The 21,913-nt window shown below is 37.9% G+C and overlaps 1 protein-coding gene across 7 annotated transcripts in view; it reads left to right on the top strand.

The window, feature by feature from the left end:
• The window catches only part of TUSC3 (tumor suppressor candidate 3), a 214,545-nt gene extending 195,913 nt beyond the window's left edge, over window positions 1–18,632 (top strand). For 3 of the 7 annotated variants that reach the window (XM_027529733.1, XM_027529730.1, XM_027529726.1), the window contains 2 exons: window positions 3,560–3,650; window positions 18,126–18,632. In XM_027529733.1, the coding sequence (XP_027385534.1) occupies window positions 3,560–3,650; window positions 18,126–18,165 (131 nt within the window). In that variant the 3' untranslated portion in view covers window positions 18,166–18,632. Of the gene's footprint in view, window positions 1–3,559; window positions 3,651–14,287; window positions 14,351–17,158; window positions 17,257–18,125 lie in introns of those variants that run through there. The other 4 variants (XM_027529731.1, XM_027529729.1, XM_027529727.1 and 1 more) reach the window with 3 other exon arrangements.
• The last annotated feature ends 3,281 nt before the right edge of the window (window positions 18,633–21,913 follow it).

The following is a 21,913-nucleotide window of genomic DNA, read 5'->3' as shown; positions in this document are numbered from 1 at the left end:
TTGCATCAGGTGGCCAAAGTATTGGAGTTTCAGCTTCAGCGGCAGTCCTTCCAATGAATATTCAGGACTGATTTCCTTTAGGATGGACTGGTTTGATCTCCCTGCAGCTCAAGGGACTCTCAAGAGTCTTCTCCAATATTGTAAAGTTAAAAAATAAAATAAAATAGTCTTCTCCAACACTACAGTTCAAAAGCCTCAGTTTTTCGGCACTCAGCTTTCTTTATAGTTGAACTCTCACATCCATACATGACTACTGGAAAAATCATAGCTTTGACAAGACAGACCTTTGTTGGCAAAGTAATGTCTCTGCTTTTTAATATGCTCTCTAGGTTTGTCATAGCTTTTCTCCCAAGGAACAAAGGTCTTTTAATTTCATGGCTGTAGTCACCATCATGGTTATCTGGGTCATGATCTTTTTGGTATAGTTCTTCTGTGTATTCTTGCCACTTGTTCTTAATATTTTCTGCTTCTGTTAGGTCCATACCATTTCTGTCCTTTATTTTGCCCATCTCTGCATGAAATGTTCCCTTCGTATCTCTTATTTTCTTGAAGAGATCTCTGGTCTTTCCCGTTCTGTTGTTTTCCTCTGTTCTTTGCACTGATCACTGACGAAGGCTTTCTTAAACCTCTCCTTGCTATTCTTTGGAACTCTGCATTCAGATGGGTATATCTTTCCTTTTCTCCTTTGTCTTTAGCTTCTCTTCTCTCAGCTATTTGTAAGGCCTCCTCAGGCAACCATTTTGCCTTTTTGCATTTCTTTTTCTTGGGGATGGTCTTGATCCCTGCCTCCTGTACAATGTCACAAACCTCCGTCCATAGTTCTTTAGGCACTCTGTCTATCAGATCTAATCTCTTGAATCTATTTCTCACTTGCACTGTATAATCGTAAGGGATTTGATTTAGGTCATACCTGAATGGCCTAGTGATTTCCCTACTTTGTTCAATTTAAGTCTGAATTTGGCAATAAGGAATTCATGATTTGAGCTACAGTCAGCTCCCTGTTTTGTTTTTGCTGACTGAATAGAGCTTCTCCATCTTTGGATGCAAAGAAGATAATCAGTCTGATTTTGGTATTGACCATCTGGTGATGTCCATGTGTAGAGTCTTCTCTTGTGTTGTTGGAAGAGGATGTTTGCTATGACCAGCGTGTTCCCTTGCCAAAACTCCGTTAGCGTTTGACCTGCTTTGTTTTGTTCTCCAAGGCCAAATTTGCCTGTTACCCCAGGTATCTCTTGACTTCTCACTTTTGCATTCCAGTCCCTTATAATGCAAAGGACATCTTCTTTGGGTGTTAGTTCTAGAAGGTCTTGTAGGTCTTCATAGAACTGTTCAACTTCAGCTTTTTCAGCATTACTGGTCAGGGCATAGACTTGGATTACTGTGATATTGAATGGTTTGCCTTGGAAACAAAGATCATTCTGTCGTTTTTGAGATTGCATCCAAGTACTGCATTTCGGACTCTTTTGTTGACTATGAGGGCTCCTCCATTTCTTCTAAGGGATTCTTGCCCACAGTAGTAGATAAAGGTCATCTGAGTTAAATTCGCCCATTCCAGTCCATCTTAGTCCATTGATGGCTAAAATGTTGAGGTTCACTCTTGCCGTCTCCTGTCTGACCACTTCCAATTTGCCTTGATTCATGGACCTAAAATTCCAAATTCCTATACAGTATTGCTCTTTACGACATCAGACTTGACTTTGATCACTAGTCACATCCACAACTGGGTGTAGTTTTTGCTTTGTCTCCATTTCTTCATTCTTTCTGGAGTTATTTCTCCACTGATCTTCAGTAGCATATTGGGTACTTACTGACTTGGGGAGTTCATCTTTAAGTTTCCTATCTTTTTGCCTTTTCATACTGTAAACAGCAAAGGGAGTGATAAAGTGTTTTACTCAGCTCCTGGAAAAAGACTGAGGGAAGGAAGAAGTGTGTGGTCATACCAAATGTAGGAAAATGTAAAGTAAAGCAACATGTCATTCATTCTAGGTGCACTAAGATTAATGTAAGCAAAGTTGCTACGTCAGGTGGCTGGTGTCTGTCTGTTTGGGCATTCTACAGTTTCGGGGGGAAAAGATGGTTTTCATTTTTGCAGTATTCAGCCGCTTTTTTTTTTTTTTTTTGCTTTATTTTCTGCCAAAATTCATTTGAAATTCATGTGCATGTGTGTTACATATGAAATGTCACAGAGGCTGCAACTGAATGCTATTAAGTACTTAGCATTTTTCACAATTTGTTCTCAAAACTGAGAGAGTGATATTCCTACAGAGTTGAAGGAAAACTGACCAACAGGCTTCTGGATCATGTTTTAACAATTTCCTAAAGTCTCCACTGATTTCTAGGATTGTAATTAAACCTGGTCTAATTTATATGCTAGAATAAGTTAAAAATTATAGTTCATCACTATAGAAGCATATAGAATTATTTAATCTCCCTTGTTTTCTTCTGTCTTGGCATGTTTAATCTCTTTTATCTTCCCCTTTCTTTTATAATTAATCATATTAGATAGCCCAGTGTTTTTAAAGAATTCCCTGAAACTAATGAAAGGATACAGGTATCATGCATATGTTTAATTCCTAAGAAATCTTTAGGTATTTCTTATTAAAAGAACTTATTTACAGAGCAGATTTAGGTAAATTTCCATTTCTCTAAATATATATTTTTATTCTAAACATACCTGCATTTAATTGGCTCAGATTTTTAAGCATTTAAAGAATTTACTGCTAGCAAATTTAATTAAAAACCTAGTAGATGTATTTGCATATATTTCATAATATATATTTGATTAGTCATCTACTTTAGAGTAAAATCTTCCTAACCATAACAGAAAGGGAAAGAAATGTCCCTGTTGTCAACTTGTGAGGGATAAAGTGATGCTGGAAACCTAAATCACAGCCCAGCGGATTCTGCTGTAACATATACCACTTGTTCCTCTAAAACGAACAGTAATGCCTTGACACCATCACCAGCTCTTTAGGGTTGGTTTTCCCTCTTTGACTATCACAGAGTCTATATTTTCTCACACCCCAAGCCTTTGGTTACTGGCTTGCGGGATGCTGAGATGAACTATCACTTTTAAGTAACAGGCGTTTACTGAAGCAATAATCTAGCCAATCATGTAAAATTGCATTTCTTTGTAAATACTGCATGGCATCTGAAAATAAAATTATATTGCACATTCCAGTACTGTAGATGTCTCTGCTAATATAGCTAGTACTTCACAGCGCAGGGACTGATCATCTCATTTGTGGTTTATCACATTTTGTTGTGTTTGGTTTTGGTCCCTCCGCGGGCATTATTAGTACTTGTAGGAATTTGGTAAGAGAAGAATACCACCCAGAAACTTAGATCAATCACTTTTTTGTTTTGTTTTGTTTTCATACTCCAAGTAGTAAATTGTCATTGAGAAGAATGTGGAAAATAGTGATTATCTGGTTTGTGGTACCTGTATGTGCCATGAGCTGTTACATGTAAGTATGTGTAATTAACTGAATGCTTTTTAAAAATATAAACATTTGTGTTGTGTGTGTCTAGACTAATGGAGTTTTCTGTTTCTTTCTAGTTATTTGTCTCGTGGGATTAGGCCTGGTGGTCTTCTTCTTCAGTTTTTTACTTTCAATATTTCGTTCCAAGTACCACGGCTACCCTTACAGGTAATATCATTATACTAATATGAATGTTTTCATTTTAAACTAATAGAATAAACCGAATTTCATGTTTTTATGTTTCTAACATGTATTTAAGGATTAATATAAAGTAGCTACTTTATTTGCCAAGTCATCTTAAACTCTGTTAAGCAAGTTTTTGAGCACCTACTATGTGTTCAGCACAGATTATATGAAGGAGATATATATATAAGGCATGGTACCTGCCCTCCTTTGTATATGATGGTTTCATTTTAGATATATGTTGCATGCATATGTGTGTGTGTGTGTGTGGATATATGTATGTATGTATGTATACATTACATATATATACAGACACACATAACAAAATGAGTTTTCAACTTTGTGGAATTTATCAAAATTTCTTCTTGTTTTGGTTTGCCTATTCATGATTTTTACTTCATTTACAAATTTTTTCTCATATAATCTAGTGTTCAGTGTCCAGCAAACTCCCATCATATTTTGAATTCTTCAAAGTTTTAGCTTTTCAAATAAGGAATGGCAACATGAATGGAAAATGAAATGATAAAAGAATCCCTGGTCACTACAAGCTGTCATAAAAGAACATCTCCTAAGTTTTTCATCAACATAGTTTGATAATTGGGGATGGGAAGATGTTGAAAATCATTCTGAAACAACGTTATTATAACCAAACTATTATTCTTACTAAAGCAAAGTACAACTGACACGCCAGATTACAGTTATCCAGGTCAGGAAGTAGGCACAGGTTCATTTCTTGACCATTCCTCCCTTAACTTGTCTCAAAGGAATAAGTATTCCACTTTCTCTAGGGAGCATCCTCCTCCCCAGTGAAGCAGTAAAGGTCCCTTTTCTCCGAGATTTTGAGAACTTTCTGTTGAGATAGTAGAGCTCATGATATATTGACAGAAAATAAAATCTCATAATTCACATCCCTCTTGCAGGTAAGTGAATGAATGACAATCACTGTGTAGTATCCGACTCTCTGTGACCCCATGGACTGTAGCTTGCCAGGTTCCTGTGTCCATGGAATTCTCCAGAATACTGGAGTGGGTTGTCATTGTGAACTGAGCAATTACTTCAAGAAAATGTTTCTGCATAGGTGATGGCAGCCATGTGTAGCTTTATCTGGGGCACAGAACTATTCCCATGACAGAGAGATCTGATTAAGGGCTTATAGTAAAGAGTAAAACACTTCAACCCTGCCTCTGTATCTTTTCATATGGGCAGAGGCACATTTCCAAGACTTCTCATATCCATTAAAAATAAACGTACTCAAGGAGTAGAAGAAATCTGAATATCAGATGTGAGCTGTGGGACCATCTGCCTTTAATCTGGTCTGCAGTATAAAGGTCTGAGGGCAAGAAGTTTAATAAGAAAGGCCAAGTAAAGTCTCCAATTTCTTGGTTTTTATTCTTGATGCTGTCTGGCTATTTCATTTTGGTTTTGAAAATATGAAGTCAGAAGAATCAAATCCAAGATGAAGTAGGCCCAAGAAAGATGAAGTTTCTGTTCTTCTTCTCCCCTACCCTAGATTGAGGATCATGGTTCTGTATGATTAGAGTCTCAGTTTGACTTGCATGTATTCCATTAACAGAATCTGTAGAAGAATATTTCTATTACTTAAGTTTTCATTTACTTAAAAAACATTTATTCATTTCAACCTACAGCATTTACAGTGTCAATGAAAGGTATCTAAATTATAAAAAGGAAAGTGTCATAAGTTATGTGATTCTTAAAACCTATTTAGTTGACAGAAAACGGAGGAAGGTAAAGAGCAAGTTCCAGCTCTCCTTACACATCAGAGCACCTAATCCAACAAGAGTCAGTTGAGTTCAGTTCAGTCGCTCAGTCACGTCTGATTCTTTGCAACCCCATGGACCGCAGCATGCCAAGCCTCTCTGTCCATCACAAACTCCCGGAGTTTACTCAAACTCATGTCCGTCAAGTCAGTGATGCCATCCAACCATCTCATCCTCTGTTGTCCCCTTCTCCTCTGCCTTCAATCTTTCCCAGCATCAGGGTCTTTTCAAATGAGTCAGTTCTTTGCATAAGGTGGCCAAAGTACTGGAGTTTCAGCTTCAGCGGCACTCCTTCCAATGTATATTCAGGACTGATTTCCTTTAGGATAGACTGGTTTGATCTCCCTGCAGTCCAAGGGACTCGCAAGAGTCTTCAGCACCACAGTTCAAAAGCATCAATTCTTCAGCGCTCAGCTTTCTTTATGGTCCAACTCTCACATGCATACATGACTACTGGAAAAACCATAGCTTTGACTACATGGACTTTTGTTGGCAAAGTAATATCTCTGCTTTTTAATATGCTGTCTAGGTTGGTCATAATTTTACTTCCAAGGACGTGAAGTGAAGTTACTCAGTCATGTCTGACTCTTTGCGACCCCATGGACTGTAGCCTACCAGGCTCCTCAGTCCATGGGATTTTCCAGGCAAGAGTACTGGAGTGGGTTGCCATTTCCTTGTCCAGGGGATTTTCCCGACCCAGGGATTGAACCTGGGTCTCCTACATTGTAGGCAGACGCTTTACCATCTGAGCTACCCTGCAGTCACCATCTGCAGTGATTTTGGAGCCCAAGAAAATAAAGTCTGACACTGTTTCCATTGTTTCCCCATCTGTTTGCCATGAAGTGATGGGACTGGATGCCATGATCTTAGTTTTCTGAATGTTGCACTTTAAGCCAACTTTTTCACTCTCCTCTTTCACTTTCACCAAGAGGCTCTTTAGTTCTTCTTTGCTTTCTGCCATAAGGGTGGTATCATCTGCTTATCTGAGGTTATTGATATTTCTCCTAGCAATCTTGATTCCAGCTTGTGCTTCATTCCGCCCAGCATTTCGCATGATGTACTCTGCATATAAGTTAAATAAGCAGGCTGACAGTATACAGCCTTGACATACTCCTTTCACGATTGCAACCAGTCTGTTGTTCCATGTCCCATTCTAATTGTTGCTTCTTGGACTGAATACAGATTTCTCAGGAAGAGGGTCAGGGTGGTGTGGTATTCCCATCTCTTTCAGAATTTTCCAGTTTGTTGTGATCCACACAGTCAAAGGTTTTGGCATAGTCAATGAAGCAGAAGTAGATGTTTTTCTGGTATTCTCTTGCTTTTTTGATGATCCAGTGGATGTGGCAATTTGATCTCTGGTTCCTCTGCCTTTTCTAAATCCAGCTTGAACATCTGGTATTTCACAGTTCACGTATTGCTGAAGCCTGGTTTGGAGAATTTTGAGCATTACTTTGCTAGCGTGTAAGATGAGTGCAATTGAGTGGTAGTTTGAGCATTCTTTGGCATTGCCTTTTTTTGGGATTGGTATGAAAACTGATCTTTTCCAGTCCTATGGCCACTGCTGAATTTTCCAAATTTGCTAGCATATTGAGTGAAACACTTTTACAGCATCAGCTTTTAGGATTTGAAACAGTGCAACTGGAATTCCATCACTTCCACTAGCTTTGTTCATAGTGATGCTTCCTAAGGCCCACTTGATTTCGCTTTCTAGGATGTCTGGCTCTGGGTCAGTGATCATACCACCATGATTATCTGGGTCGTGAAGATCTTCTTTGTACAGTTTTTCTGTGTATTCTTGCCACCTCTTAATATATTCTGCTTATGTTAGGTCCATACCATTTCTGTCCTTTATTGTGCCCATTTTTGCATGGAAAGCTCCCTTGGTATCTCTAATTTTCTTGAAGAAAATACTCTGATCAGTAATGCTGAAGAAGCTGAAGTTGAACAGTTCTATGGAGACCTACAAGACCTTCTAGAACTAACACCCCAATATGATGTCCTTTTCATTATAGGGGACTGGAATGCAAAAGTAGGAAGTCAAGAAATACTTGAACTAACAGGCAAATTTGACCTTGGAGTACAGAATGGAGCAGGGCAAAGGCTAATAGAGTTTTGCCAAGAGAACGCACTGGTCATAGCAAACATCATCTTCCAACAACACAAGAGAAGAGATTCTACACCTGGACATAACCAGATGGTCAATACTGAAATCAGATTGATTCTATTCTTAGCAGCCAAAGATGGAGAAGCTCTATACAGTCAGCAAAACCAGACCAGGAGCTGACTGTGGCTCAGATAATGAACTCCTTATTGCCAAATTAAGACTTAAATTGAAGAAAGTAGGGAAAACCACTAGACCATTCAGATATGACCTAAATCAAATTCCTATCGACTATACAGTGGAAGTGAGAAATAGATTCAAGGGATTAGATCTGATAGAGTATGAACTAAAGAACTATGCCTGAAGAACTATGGACGGAGGTTCATGACATTGTACAGGAGGCAGGGATCAAGACCATCACCAAGATTGAGAAGTGTTAAAAGGCAAAATGCTTGACAAATAGCTGTGAAAAGAACAGAAGCGAAAGACTAAGGAGAAAAGGAAAGATATACCCATCGGAATGCAGAGTTCCAAAGAATAGCACGAAGAGATAAGAAAGCCTTCGTCAGTGATCAGTGCAAAGAAACAGAAGAAAACAGTAGAATGGGAAAGACTAGAGATCTCTTCTAGAAAATTAGAGATACCAAGGGAACTTTTCATGCAAAGATGGGCACAATCCAACAAAAACAGGATTTCCTATCTAGATGTTCCTGGTCACGATCCTGCTCTGATAGAACAAGTAAAGTTGAATTTTACTAGTTCCAAGAATAATGTTACATTTGACAGCATTGTATTTTGTCATGATGTGAAGAGTTTAATTTGTACTTTTCCCAAGGAGTAGCTGTCATTTAGTATTGATTGTATAAAACTCTAATCCTCTGGTCTTTACAAGAGTGGACATGTAAATTACCTGAGAAGCTTTTTAAAATACATATTCTAGGCCTCACCTTAGCTTTCCATTGTGAGCATTTCTGAACCAGAGTATATGCTGGTTTTATTTTTCTATGAGTGTGCCCCCCACACCATGCTTATTGGGTCCCAATCCCACCCCCTTGTCAGGGGCCCACCAGGCTAAATGAGGAGGGGGCTTGCTGGCAGCTGGCTTCATGGGACTGGAAGTAAGATGAAATGTCCTATAAGAAGTCAGATGGAAATCATGCCCCAGGGTGGTTTATGAATATGAAATTTGACATAGTTTAGATGAAAACCCTACAAGTGCTGCCAATAAACAGCATCAGAACAGAGCCCAGCATTAAAAAAGCAGCAGCAGCAGCCTGGGAAGATAGGTGCACTGAAAGAGTGGGACGTGGCATTACAGAGACGTGAAGGCAGGGACCCGGCTGTGGCCCAGCTCTCGTGAGCTCTGTGATTTGCTGGGCTGTTGCAGGACTCAGCCATCCAGCCCTCCTGTGACCCTACCTAAATCATTCTTTTAGTTTCACCATCTCTTCTCTTATCACGTTAAAGCTTCCTAGTATTCCTCTTCAGACTCTTAAGAACTTCTGCTTGTTTCTGCATCGTGTCTTTTCTGTGGATATGGTGATGCATCATTCATCAAGCTTCCATAAATCCATCCAGCCCTCTTAGACCATCCCTCTCCACTCACTCATTTTCTTGCTTTGTAAAGTTGGTAGGACAGGTTATGTATGTTTCTTTCATCACATGTACAGCAACCCTTTGAGGTAACAAAATTTGGCAGATGGGAGCATTGTGAACAAAAACATGTGCTTTGCATTAGAACGTTTTTATGCTCTTATTAATCTAACCCATGGATATATGCCAGGGTTACCCTAGTAATGTTATATACTGCTTTGGGATTTGTTTTCGATTCATTGCATCATTTTCCTTCAGAATAAAATTTTTCTCAGAAATTTTATCAGTTTTATTATGAATGATTATAATAATAAACATATTATTCATATCAAGAGTTAAAGCTGGATTTAGAAAAGGCAGAGGGACCAGAGATCAAATTGCCGGCATCTGTTGGATCATAGAAAAAGCAAGATAGTTCCAGAAAAATATCTACTTTTGCTTCATTGACTATGCCAAAGCCTTTGATTGTGTGGACCACAGCGATCTGTGGAAAATTCTTCAAGAGAGGGGAATACTAGACCACCTTACCTGCCTCCTGAGGATCTATATGCAGGTCAAGAAGCAACAGTTAAAACTGGACATGGAACAACAGACTGGTTCCAAACTGGGAAAGGAGTTTGTCAAGGCTGTATATTGTCACCCTGCTTATTTAACTTCTGTGCAGAGTACATCATGTGAAATGCCAGGCTGGATGAAGAACAGGCTGGAATCAAGATTGCTGGGAGAAATAGCAATAACCTCAGATATACAGATAACATCACCCTTATGGCAGAAAGCAAAGAGGAACTAAAGAGCCTCTTGATGAAAGTGAAAGAGGAGAATGAAAAAGCTGGCTTAAAACTCAACATTCAAAAGCTAAGATCATGGCATCTGGTCCCATCACTTCATGGCAAATAGATGGGGAAACAATGGAAACAGTGACAGACTTTATTTTCCTGGATTCCAAAATCAGGGCAGATGGTGACCACAGCCATGAAAATAAAAGACTCGCCCTCCTTGAAAGACAAGCTGACAAACCTAGACAGTGTATTAAAAAGCAGAGACATTACTTTGCTGTCAGAGGTCCATCTAGTCAAAGCTATGGTTTTTCCAGTAGTCATGTATGGATGTGAGAGTTGAACCATAAAGAAAGCTCATCACCAAAGAATTAAATGCTTTTGAACCACGGTGTTGGAGAAGACTCTCAAGAGTCCCTTGGACTGCAAGATCAAACCAGCCTAAAGAAAATCAATACTGAATATTCATTGGAAGGACTGATGCTGTAGCTCCAATACTTTGGCTCCCTGATGCAAAGAGCCAACTCATTAGAAAAGACCCTGATGCTGGGAAGATTGAAGACAGGAGAAGGGGATGACAGAGGACAAGATCATTGGATGGCATTACCGACTCAATGGACAGGAGTTTGAACAAGCTCCAGTAGATGGTGAAGGACAGGGAAGCCTGGAGTGCTGCAGTCCATGGGGTTGCAAAGAGTCAGACAGGACTGAGCGTCTGAACAGTAATAACAACACATCAAGAGCAGTTGTTGCCCAGAGGACTAGAAGGAGAATATACACCAGAGAACTGGAATAATCCTGAGCTAAATTCTAGAAACCAGGCAGCATAGTGGGGAAGAAAGTATCTATCCAGCTAGTTAGTTCACTGGAGAAAAAGCAAACGTGATGCAGAAGCCAGAGTGAGAGGAGGAATAAATGAAAGAAGGGAAGAGAGAAGTCATTTGGGAATAGTTGAAAAGTGAAAGTCGCTCAGTCGTGTCTGACTCTTTGCAACCCCATGGACTGACTATACAGTCCATGGAATTCTCCAGTCCAGAATACTGGAGTGGGTAGCCTTTTCCTTCTCCAGAAGTTAAAAGATGAGATGTTAGTACAAAAGAAAAAGAAACCTTTTCCTTCTGAGTTACTCTGTGGGAGAGGCTCGGTCAGTGATGGACATAGTACCATATTCTGGAGGGACACTTTGCAATCCCAGCAGCATGTTTCTGTGGCACCAGCATAATATGATTTGATTAAAAAAAAAAAAGCTTGTTCCTATTGGAAAATGATAGTTCGTAGGGAAGGAGAAAATAGGATTCCGGACACCATCAGTATAACAAGAGAAAGGCTATTCCATATGCCGGAAGATATGCCCTGGTCTTGTATTACTGAAAAGACCGTGTGGATGTCCATATTCAAAGGGAGTTAGTACTTATTATAATGTATCATAAACCCTGGTGACCAAGAGCTAAGTCAACCCCCAATCATTTTTACCAATATACACTGAAGTAGGCTTGTAGAAAAAAAAAAAAAAAAGACTTTCTTAAACAAGACCATTTCCTTATCCTTGAGATGAGCTGCCAGGACAAAAAAAAAAGTTTTCTTCTAAAAGAATGGAAAAACTTCCCTCTTCTACCTACTCTGGTTGGTACTGGATAAGATGCAAGATATCCTTTACTGAAAATGCGCATTTGAACATAACTCCATCTGCTAATTGAAAAACACCTTTAGCAGGGGCTTTAGCTTCAATGCCAGAGTCCACTCTTGGGTATAATACCATAGCCTTTGGTGGCCTTTGATGTCTGTGTTTTAGGTTTGTGATTTTTAACTTTTATACCAGGAAATGCCACTGATGTCTATAAACTAATTTTTTATTTCCTCACAATTTTTAATTGATCGACAGTCTTTAATTTCTTCTGTACGGAATGATCTTTCTGCTTTTCCATTTTTAAACTTCACAGAACCTTAAACATTCATGTGTTTCTTATTTTCTCAGTACTTCACACTGATATTTTTGTTGTTGAACTGTGTGCTTGCTGAAAGGGATAAAAGTCTATTACATGTTTACCCTATTTCCTTAAATCTTCCCCACATTTTGGTCTTACGGGTTTTTTCCCTACGGTATCAGCATCTTTCATACCATCACTAAATTCTCCCAGATCATCTTTTAAGTTTCAGTAAGCAACCTTCCATCATTTACATCCTTAATCTACATGTTACTAACTCAGAGACTTTGGGAAAGTTAAATAACTTTTCTAAACCTTGGTTTTCTCATTTCTAAGTGGGAAATGTTTACATACTTTGACATCATGTAGGTTACATGATGTAAGTCACTTAGCACATTGCCTAGTACTTAGTATGTGGCACATATTATTACTTACTCAAAAACCACTTTCTCCTAATTATTATCATTAGCTCTGATGTAAAGATTTTACCCATTTATATTTAATTTTTCATGAGCAGGATTTTTTTTTATGCTAAAAATTAAGCAAGTGTTGTTTTTTATTTGCATGATTCCGTGGGGTGAAGATTAGATTTTCCCTGAACCTTCTGAGGAACTTAATTGGGCTCTCAAAACCTTTGAAATTAGTGAAATAACAAAGATATTAAGAAGTTTATCTAATTACCATCTGACCCATAGTTCAGAAAAAGAAATTGTATTCTAGTGGTAGCAAGAATTCATTTTGTATATTAAATAAAGATTAGCTTTAGGGCTTGTTCCATTTTCCAAGAGCAAAGTGCTAGTGTTCATACATGCACGTCGTCTCTTATGGGTAATTACTTTCCCACTGGTTGCCCCTGACATACTTTGATTCAAAAGTTTTCTTCAAAAAGATTTCTATAAAACTATTTGAAAGATCAAGTCTCTGAGTAGAAAAATAGCATAGAACATTCTCTACTAATTCTCTCACTTTGCTACCTGTTTATGATTCTTTAGTTGTCTTAGAGAGATGGTGTGGTATAATGGGAAAATATTTAGAATCCAAGACATGAGTTCAAATTCAGTATATCATTTTGTATGTCAGTTAAGAACGCTGGCCCAGCAGGCATAGATACTGGCTTGAATCTTACACCCTCTCATCACTAACTTCGGGACTAACTTCTCAGTCTCATTTTTCCTCACCTGTAAAAGTATGTTTTTATGGGGTTGGATAACAACTTTGTTAAGCTTATTTCTTCATTTATAAACTTGGCATAATAATAAATATGTATCTGAGAATTTTGAGGGGATAAAGTACATCATCAATTTATAGTTCATGGAATGTTGCAGGTTCTGAGAACAAATTACTTCACCTACCTCTTGCCTATCCTTAGCCATTTCAGCGCTTGGTTATTCAATAGCACTTTACCACGTTAGCTTTTTCATTAAGTATCCATATGTAACTTTTGTGTATTGGAGTTCTTTTCTTTCTAGAGTATTGTAAGGTGCCTTACAGAAGGTCACGGCTGTGCCTTTTTAATATCTCCAGAGTGTTACACATAGCAGGTGCTCATCGTGTACTTACTAATCGAATGTGTTTACTCAGAGGCATTTTGTAAATGTACTCCTTATCTAAATGCAACAGGAACAATTAAGATAGAAACATAGTGGACAGAGGAGTATTGGTTTGCCACATTGCACAACTCCAGAAGGTGGACTCACATCACATGACACCCCCATGGAGTTGTCGGGTTGTTCCCCCACACTGAAGGGGTGCAGTGTGCACAAACAGTGTTCTGGAAACCTGGGCTCTAAAGATGCTTATTGCAACCTCAAGTGGACCCTGAGCTGGCCCACATCAAAAAATACACACTGATTAAGCTTACAATGGATATAGAAACTATTGACAAGATACCTGTAATTCATGATGTCTTTGGTTCCTTTTGAGTTACTTTGAGAAATAATGAGTTTAAAAAAAATTTTAAAAATCAATCTACATTCCATAATGGAAAGTACAGAATAATAGCTAGACAAGAAAGACATTCCTGGTGAATTTTGAGGCAAATGTACTAATGAACCAGCACAGCAAGGCAAAATATCCCAGGACATGCAGTATGTAACAATATCCCATTCATTTCTGTATCTTACTTAGATGTAGATCTTTTATCTATAGGGAAAATAGAAAATACAGTCTTAAGCTATACAAATAGAAAACACAGAAATGGTGTGGTGATCAACCCACAGTACGTGTCATTGATAAGAATTTCACTGGGATTGCCTTTCTGATGCTGAGTTCCAGCTTTGAAGAATATCATGAAGGACCAAAGACTTAGAGATGAGTAGGTGAAGATCTGGAGAGTGTCTACATAAAGAATACAGTGCTAAGTCTTTGTAATACTATTTTACAAGTGGAAATTGAATCTCAAGGACTATTTTTTCCATATTGTTGTATTTCACTGTGGTGTATTGGAAAGTGATCTGGACTTTGAGTGAGAAGATGAGATTTGGACCATGGCACTTTAAAACTGTAACCTCAGGCAAGTCTTTTCATCTTCTCTGAGCCTCAGTTTTCCTCATCTTTCAGATAATAACCATAATCTTTATCTCATAAGTAAGACAAGTTGTGGCAGACTATTGTTTTACAAATGAAAGATAACTTTGAATTGTGAGATCTCATATTCCAGTCTCATGCTGTTGTACTTAGCTGCTACAGGAACAAGTCCTTGGATAAAATTGCCAGCAATAGACTTTGGCTCACAGAATTAACCACTGACAAGCACAGTATTTTTTTTTTTAAATAACAATATCCATATGCATGCGTATGCCCTCCATTTCAAACAAAATATGATTGCATTTGGTTATTTCTGTTTTATTACTTTAGGGAAGAAAACAGAACTATACAGCTGACAGAAATATATTGAATTCTGCCGAGGAAAAATGTCGTCAGATGCCTTTTCCCACTAACAATATAAGTCTTAATTTTCAGAATAAAATACAAGTTTTCTAAACATGGACTAATTTTTTAATCAATATTTAGTAATTCAAAACTAGATATTAGGAACCGCTATATAAATCCAACATGATTTTAATAGAAAACTCAGAATCTAGGCTTTTTGATTTTGCAGCGCACATTCCCACCCCTCAGACCGCAGAAGACATGGTCTAAGCAGAGACACACAGCAAAGGAAGCTCTGGAGGCTTATTTCCGTTGTGTAAATACAGTTTTCTTACTCTGGCAGAAACTCCACCATTCAGCAACCCCCTGAAAGCAGGGAATGAGGAGGAAGCTCCTTTGTCCCTAAGTTCTGTTTTTTATCTGACCGCCAACCTCTTCCCACATACAAGCTCTATTGGTCTTTTTCCCCAGACCCAGCATCCGTGTTTCTGACCACACAGAGTTATGAACGATAATGTTACCAGCCTCTTCCAAAATGTGCCCCTCTGTGTAGGCTGTAGAGATGTGCCCTTAGCAGTCGTAAGACTTGACAGCTCTCATCCTGTGTAGCTACAGATCAGAAAGCTTACCACTCCCAAAGATCTGTTTCCCGACTCCTAATAAAATCCTGAATTTCTTTAGGCCTTTATTTTAGATCATGTACTTCAGACTTGAAGACTCTTCGGGGTTCAGTAAGTTTCTGTCACAAAGAAGAGAGCCCCCAGGGCTTCTGGCCAAAGAGGCCTGGGTGGCAGCCATCATGTACTTCTCCCTGGCATCCCCTTAGAACGCTTGTGAAAATAAAGGTTAGAAAATCCCAAGAACAGGGAATCATTAAGTTCTACTAACCCCAAGGCCAGGGGAACACGTGTGAACTTGCTAGTGGCCTATCCTTGTTCAGAGTAAAGAACCAAGGCTTTTCCTCCCTTCTATACTTTCTGGCTCCAAGATGACATCAGTAGCTGCCCCTTATCCATGTAAGCGATTTCTGTGTGACAGAGTGCCAGGACATGCCCAGAAGTCTCTGACTTCTTTCCCAGTTTAAGATCAGGAAGTGAGAACCTTAGCCAAGAAAATTCTGGCCAGCTGAAGGTCTCGGTAGAGAATTTAACCTGATCTCAATTGGACAGAATTCATTCATTCAAGAGCACTGCATCCATTCTGATGTTTTAAAACACTGTGGAGCAGGTGAATTAATTACTCTAAGAGAAGTCTAAACAAAATACCAACCACTGTTTGGTGCCTCCTGCATATTTCACAGGAGGAGAAAAGGCACGTGTTTCACACGTAATATGGTCTCCAGCGGCCACCCAGTAATCAAACCCAGATGCCTTTTCTCATGTGGCAACCTACATAACCCTTCCAGGATTCTAGTTAACCATCTCCTCTTGAGTATCTTATGCCCTGGATTTTGAAACATGACACTCCTAGACCTTCCTTTTTCCTTTCAGATGACTTCTCGGTCCCAACAGACATGCCAAATTCTGACCTAAGGCCTAGAGCCAGACCTCAGACCATATTGTCACCTCCTCAGCTCCAAAGCCAGGCTCATCCCTGCTCCAAACCATATCTCTTCTTCCCATGTTCCCTAACACAATTATTGTTATAATCATACAACATATAAAAGTAGAACCTTTTTAATCTTCCCAGAACCAAAAAGTTCGCAAGCATAAAATGATCATAAAGGGTCATATTCTTGCTTTTATGATAGTAGTATTTTTATAAAAGGTGATCTTTAGTATTCCATAGCTTGAAATGTTCAGACTATTTTTATTAAAAAACAAACCTGTAAATTGTCAGGTATTTTTTAAATTATAAGTTTTGCAGCTTTCATTACCATTTTAAATATTTTATGGTGATGTTTTCTTTTTTAACTGTCAGTCAGCTTTATCTTTAGGGCAATCTTATATCTGAGGACAGAGAAAGCCAAAGTGTTCATCTACACATTTTATATATATATATATTAAAAAAATATATATATATATAAAACATACCCCTGCTTTGCCACCACTGTTGTTAAAGATTGGGTGGATTGAACAGCAGCAGTACCTTAATGCTCTGAGGAATGTTACTGCTGATCTTCATGGCAATGTTACCCTTGCAGTACTTAAGTCATAACTTGTTATCTCAAAAAATAGAAGCAATGTCTTGTTGCCTCTAGACATCAGCACTTGATTTGTATCTTGTAATTTAGTAATTCCTCAGAAAAAGATAGGGTAATAAAAAGTTTAGGCTGTATTGCATAATTGCTTTATTATATATTACAAGCTAATAGAGATAATATATATTTAAATATATAATGCTTTATATTTACTATTTAGTATATGAAGTATATTTATATTCACTATATAGTATATATATATGTTATATAATGTGTGTTTTTTTTTTTTTTTACTATTTATTTATATAGTATCACAGGATTAAAATAAACATTAGCACTGGAAAGAACTTTGGAGATCATCCAAAACAAGCGTTCTTCTCACTAATGAGGAAACCGAGGTTCAGAAAGACGAAGTAACATATGCCTAGGATATTGTAATTTGAGTGTCCAAGTATTAAACTTATCAGTTTGAACAATTTCCCAACTACATGGTTTTTCAACTATAGTAACCATTAATATTTTTAATATTAATGTTTTAATATTAGTTAACAATTGGTTCATTTCTGGTTGTCCTAAAGTTACGTTGCCAAGACTATAAAAAGCAAAGTTGCTGCACGTTAGCAGAAAGGTACAAATAGCCAACAAAGGCTTAATGATGTTATTCAAATTGACATGATATTACGAACTTACATTTTTTTTCATAGATAAAAGTGTTGCCTAGGGAAATCAAGAAAGGCAAAAAGAGTTATTTTGCTTTTTTTTCCTATATGTATAAACGTCTATTTGTATCATTTCATCAGAACCTGATGATACTTTTATTATGATTTATAATTATTTTTGACTTCAATATAGTGAAATTATAAAATTCTTAAAAGTATTTAAGTAAATGCATATTGATTAAATAACCAGAAAAAATATATTGTCTAAAATATTGAAATGACCCAATCCAAGTGTATGTTTCAGCTCATTCCCTTTCTTCCCCTGTGTTGTCAGTTTAAATGCCAATTTAACTAGGAGTCTTGCTAACGTTGAGAATGACTCACAGAAGTTAACCAAACTTAACCAACACAACTTCAAGTTCTTATCAGAATCTGCTTTCACCCCTGACCTAGTCTCACCTGATCCCATTACAGGATCTAGTTCATAGAAATTGCCCTGATATAAAATTACAATTAAGTGAATTAATGTAACTGTGTATGACGTTACATTTTTATTTTATATTTACCTGTACTAAGTTAATATAGAATAAAAAGCACACTGTGTTTTTTTTTTTCAGCAAAGAATTTTCTTTCTTTTTCAGCTTTTTAATTAAGTGAAGCCAAGTGGGATTTGCATAAAGTGACTGTTTACCATGAAGACAAAGTGTCCCAGACATACTAGTTCCAACTCTTGAGTCCATTTCCTTGCTGATTGTGATAATCCAGCTGTTTCTTGTATAATTTTTTTTTTAAATGTGAGTTTTCATAGTAAACTTAATTTATAGACATGGATGGTTAACTTTAACATGGAATAAACAAGGGCAACAGTGAAGAGTTTTTCCAGCAAATTATAGTCTGTGTATGCTATAGATTGAAATAAACAACAATGTAATTATGAATTCATGCTTTTAAGCTATTCACTCATTAGCAAAGAAAACTATAATGTTAGTAAAGGAGAAACTATGAAATGTATCCTCAGCAGTTCTTGGGATTGTACAGAGATAGGTGTATGCATGAAAATATGTCATGTACTGAAAAATTATACTTTCCTCAGTCTCAGTATAAAGGATGTGTATGGTTACAAATAGCGTTTTGTTCTTATTAATCATAACTAGATGAAGGAGATGGGGCCGGGAGCTGGACACACAGTACATGGATGCCTGCCCTAGGGAACGGAGGTCCTTCCCAGGATAGAAATCTACAGCAAACACGACTGAATCAGCATGCTCAGGGCACAGGCAACGGGAGCAGCACACCAGAACTAGGAACGAATTCTTCCCCAACTCAGAAGTGTGACCCGAGAATCCAGACCTGCAACCACAGAACTCACCCACGGGGATATTATCCCCTTGTGTCATGTGGAAGAGGCTAGTCATCAAAAGCTTATTCCCAGACCCGAACAGAGACTGTGTGCATGTGTGCTAAGTCGCTTCAGTCATGTCCGACTCTTTGTGACCCCATGGACTGTAGCCCACCAGGCTCCTTTGTCCCTGGGATTCTCCAAGCAGGAATACTGGAGCAGGTTGCCATTCCCTCGTCCAAGAGATTCTTCCTGACCCAGGGATTGACCCCCATCTTTTACATCTCCTGCACTGGCAAGCAGTTTCTTTACCTCTAGGGCCACCTGGTAAGCCCTGATAGAGAGTAGTTATCCTAATATGAGTGAGGGACTTAGTGAAACTTTCTTGAAAAGCAAATATAGGAGAGTAACCATTATTATGTTTGTATATTGTATTTTAGCTTACAAAGCACCTTCCCATTTGTTAGGGTATTTTTTTCTTCACAGCAACCCTGTAAATTAGGCATTTAGACAGGAAATGTATATTCTATCTGACTTATTTAAGTACTGAAAGCTGAAAGCCACAAAGGAAAAACAGAGCTCGTAACTGGGCTTGCAGACTCTCAGACCTGAATTTCCATTTTCTGTGGTGCAGTCTAAAGAAGGATTTAGAAGCACAGTTAATTTTAGTCAGCTCAATAAACTTTTTTAGGCTTTGTTATCTAATTTTCCTTAAGATCTGAGTAACAGACCATGGAAATCTTTGTTAGTCGGGAGTTCCAGCTGTGTAGTCTCAAACCAGGACTCATGTGCACGCCCAGTGAACTACACGCTTTGTACCTAGAAAATTCAGTAAAGAATGGGAAATACAAAAACCTACAAGGATATATGGAGTTTAATCCCAGGATAGTGTGTGTGCTAGCAGGAAGAAACAAGATATTCAGCAAAAATCATGATGTAAATTCTCAACTATGTTAACCTTAACACATGCTCCGAAAATCTGTTATTTAAAAAATCACATTTACTCTCCCAGTTCCTGTACACAGAATGATCAATTCATTATTGGAATGGCATTTATGGGAAAGCAGTAACTGATCATAATAATTTAATGTCTACACCTAGGTAGCATTTGACCTGTAAACCTCAACCCATTAGAGTATTCTTCTCTAAAGTTTATTCAGGACAAGCATCAAAATTGGGAGTTTGAGGCCAAATTTTACATTGAGTAAAAGCTTCTTTATTTTACACAATTACTTTTGCTTGTTCCTTTAAAGCTCAAAATTCTTATTAACAGCACATATCTAATCTCTTTATAAAGCCTAATAATGTTTAATTATGACCAAAGTCAGCTAGTTCTCACACACTGTGACTGAGGTAAAGAGAACTTCCTTAGCCCAGATTAGTAACAAATTTCTAGCCTATATTCTGTAATTTTCTCCAAATATTAAATATATGCCACCTATGACTCCCCGCCTCCCCGCCCCAAGTTTCAATTTGAAAAGCTGTTGCTTCTCTATAGGCAATTATTGCATCACAGAAAGGAAAAAAGTCTGCCTCAAAATAAGTCATTCCTGAAAAGTGCTACAGACAAAACTACAGGAAGTAGCTCAAATGGAGTCTGTTTACAGAATGTAGCATGTGGAAAATCACATACAAAACATAAGACATCTTCACTTTTGTCAAATAATTTAAATTGAAAAATGAATCTGTATGTGGTGTATTACATCGTTCAATGTCACTTCAGCTAGATTCACTGCATGGAAGTCTCCCTTAAAAACAGATTTTATGTTTAACCATCTTCAGTAAGAACAAAAGGAATTAACTCACCTACTCAGTTGGAGAGAAAAATCTTAATATAAAATTCCAGCTAAAGGAGTAAAATTCCATTTAAATCTTAATATGAAAATTTCATCTATTAATATAATAACATCTATTGAATAAAGTGTTCCATTTTCCTCAGCTCATTGTTCCTTATATTAGATATTCACATGAGTAAGCCCAATAGTGTGTGTTTACTGTAATTTTTCTTTTCTGTCACGTGAAGGAATATCCTTGTCAATTTTAATTCAACAAGCATGGTGATTTGGGAAGATGAGATCTTATAACCAAAGAGCTTGCGGAGTATTCCCTTTCTTGCTATTAGGAGGACCTCCCACAAAGGTACCCGAAGAGAGTGGTTACTCTATACCAAGATCAAAGACACTGAACAGTGTGCTTCAAGAAGGACTGGTTTATGGGGCAAACACATGAGCTCTAAACATTTGAGTGGCCTTTTAGAGACTTAATGTTCCTTGGAGTCCACAGAATTCAGTAAGTTTAAAACATTAAAATGTTTTTCCTATTCCAGCAGGAAGCCAAACTGACTTAATTCCTAACAGTGGAAAACGGGTGAGCAGTAGCTAGTTATTCTCAGAGTACAAATATGTACGTGAAGGTGAAGTCGCTCAGTCATGTCCAACTCTTTGCGACCCCGTGGACTGTAGCCTACCAGGCTCCTCTGTCCATGAGATTCTCCAGGCAAGAATACTGAAGTGGGTTGACATTTCTTTCTCCAGGAGATCTTCCCAACCCAGGGATTGAACCAGGTCTCCTGCATTGGAGGCAGACGCTTTAACCTCTGAGCCACCAGGGAAGCCTCAGGGTACAAGTATGTACATGAATCCACCCCTAAATTTCTTTATATGATTCATAAGCACATCTGTCACTTCCCATGGAACATTTTCCATGTTCCTTTACCTACTTATTTTTATGAACTATATGCAGATGTTTATGACATAACTAGAGTACAAGTACACAAAGTTTTATTAAAGGATCACATATTTGGACTAATAGGAAAGCCATGTTACAGTCACCCAAATGTTGGTGCATCCACTTGCATTAAAAATATGCATATATGCCAGCAAAAGTAGCATAATGAGGAACTCTAGGGACCTATCCCCTCCATAGAAAACTAGAAAAACTGACAAAAACTGGCAGATGTTAGTTTTGTTGAAAGTCTGTAAAGTAGTTTAAGTCTTAGAGGAGCCAAGTAAATGCTTAAAAAACAAAAAAACAAGAACTGAAACCCAGGAGGATAGTTTAATGGCA

Source organism: Bos indicus x Bos taurus, chromosome 27 (assembly GCF_003369695.1).
Source record: "Bos indicus x Bos taurus breed Angus x Brahman F1 hybrid chromosome 27, Bos_hybrid_MaternalHap_v2.0, whole genome shotgun sequence".
In the NCBI taxonomy this organism is placed as follows: domain Eukaryota; kingdom Metazoa; phylum Chordata; class Mammalia; order Artiodactyla; family Bovidae; genus Bos; species Bos indicus x Bos taurus.
The sequence above is the reverse complement of the archived record's forward strand: the minus strand, read 5'-3'. Positions and strand labels throughout refer to the sequence as shown.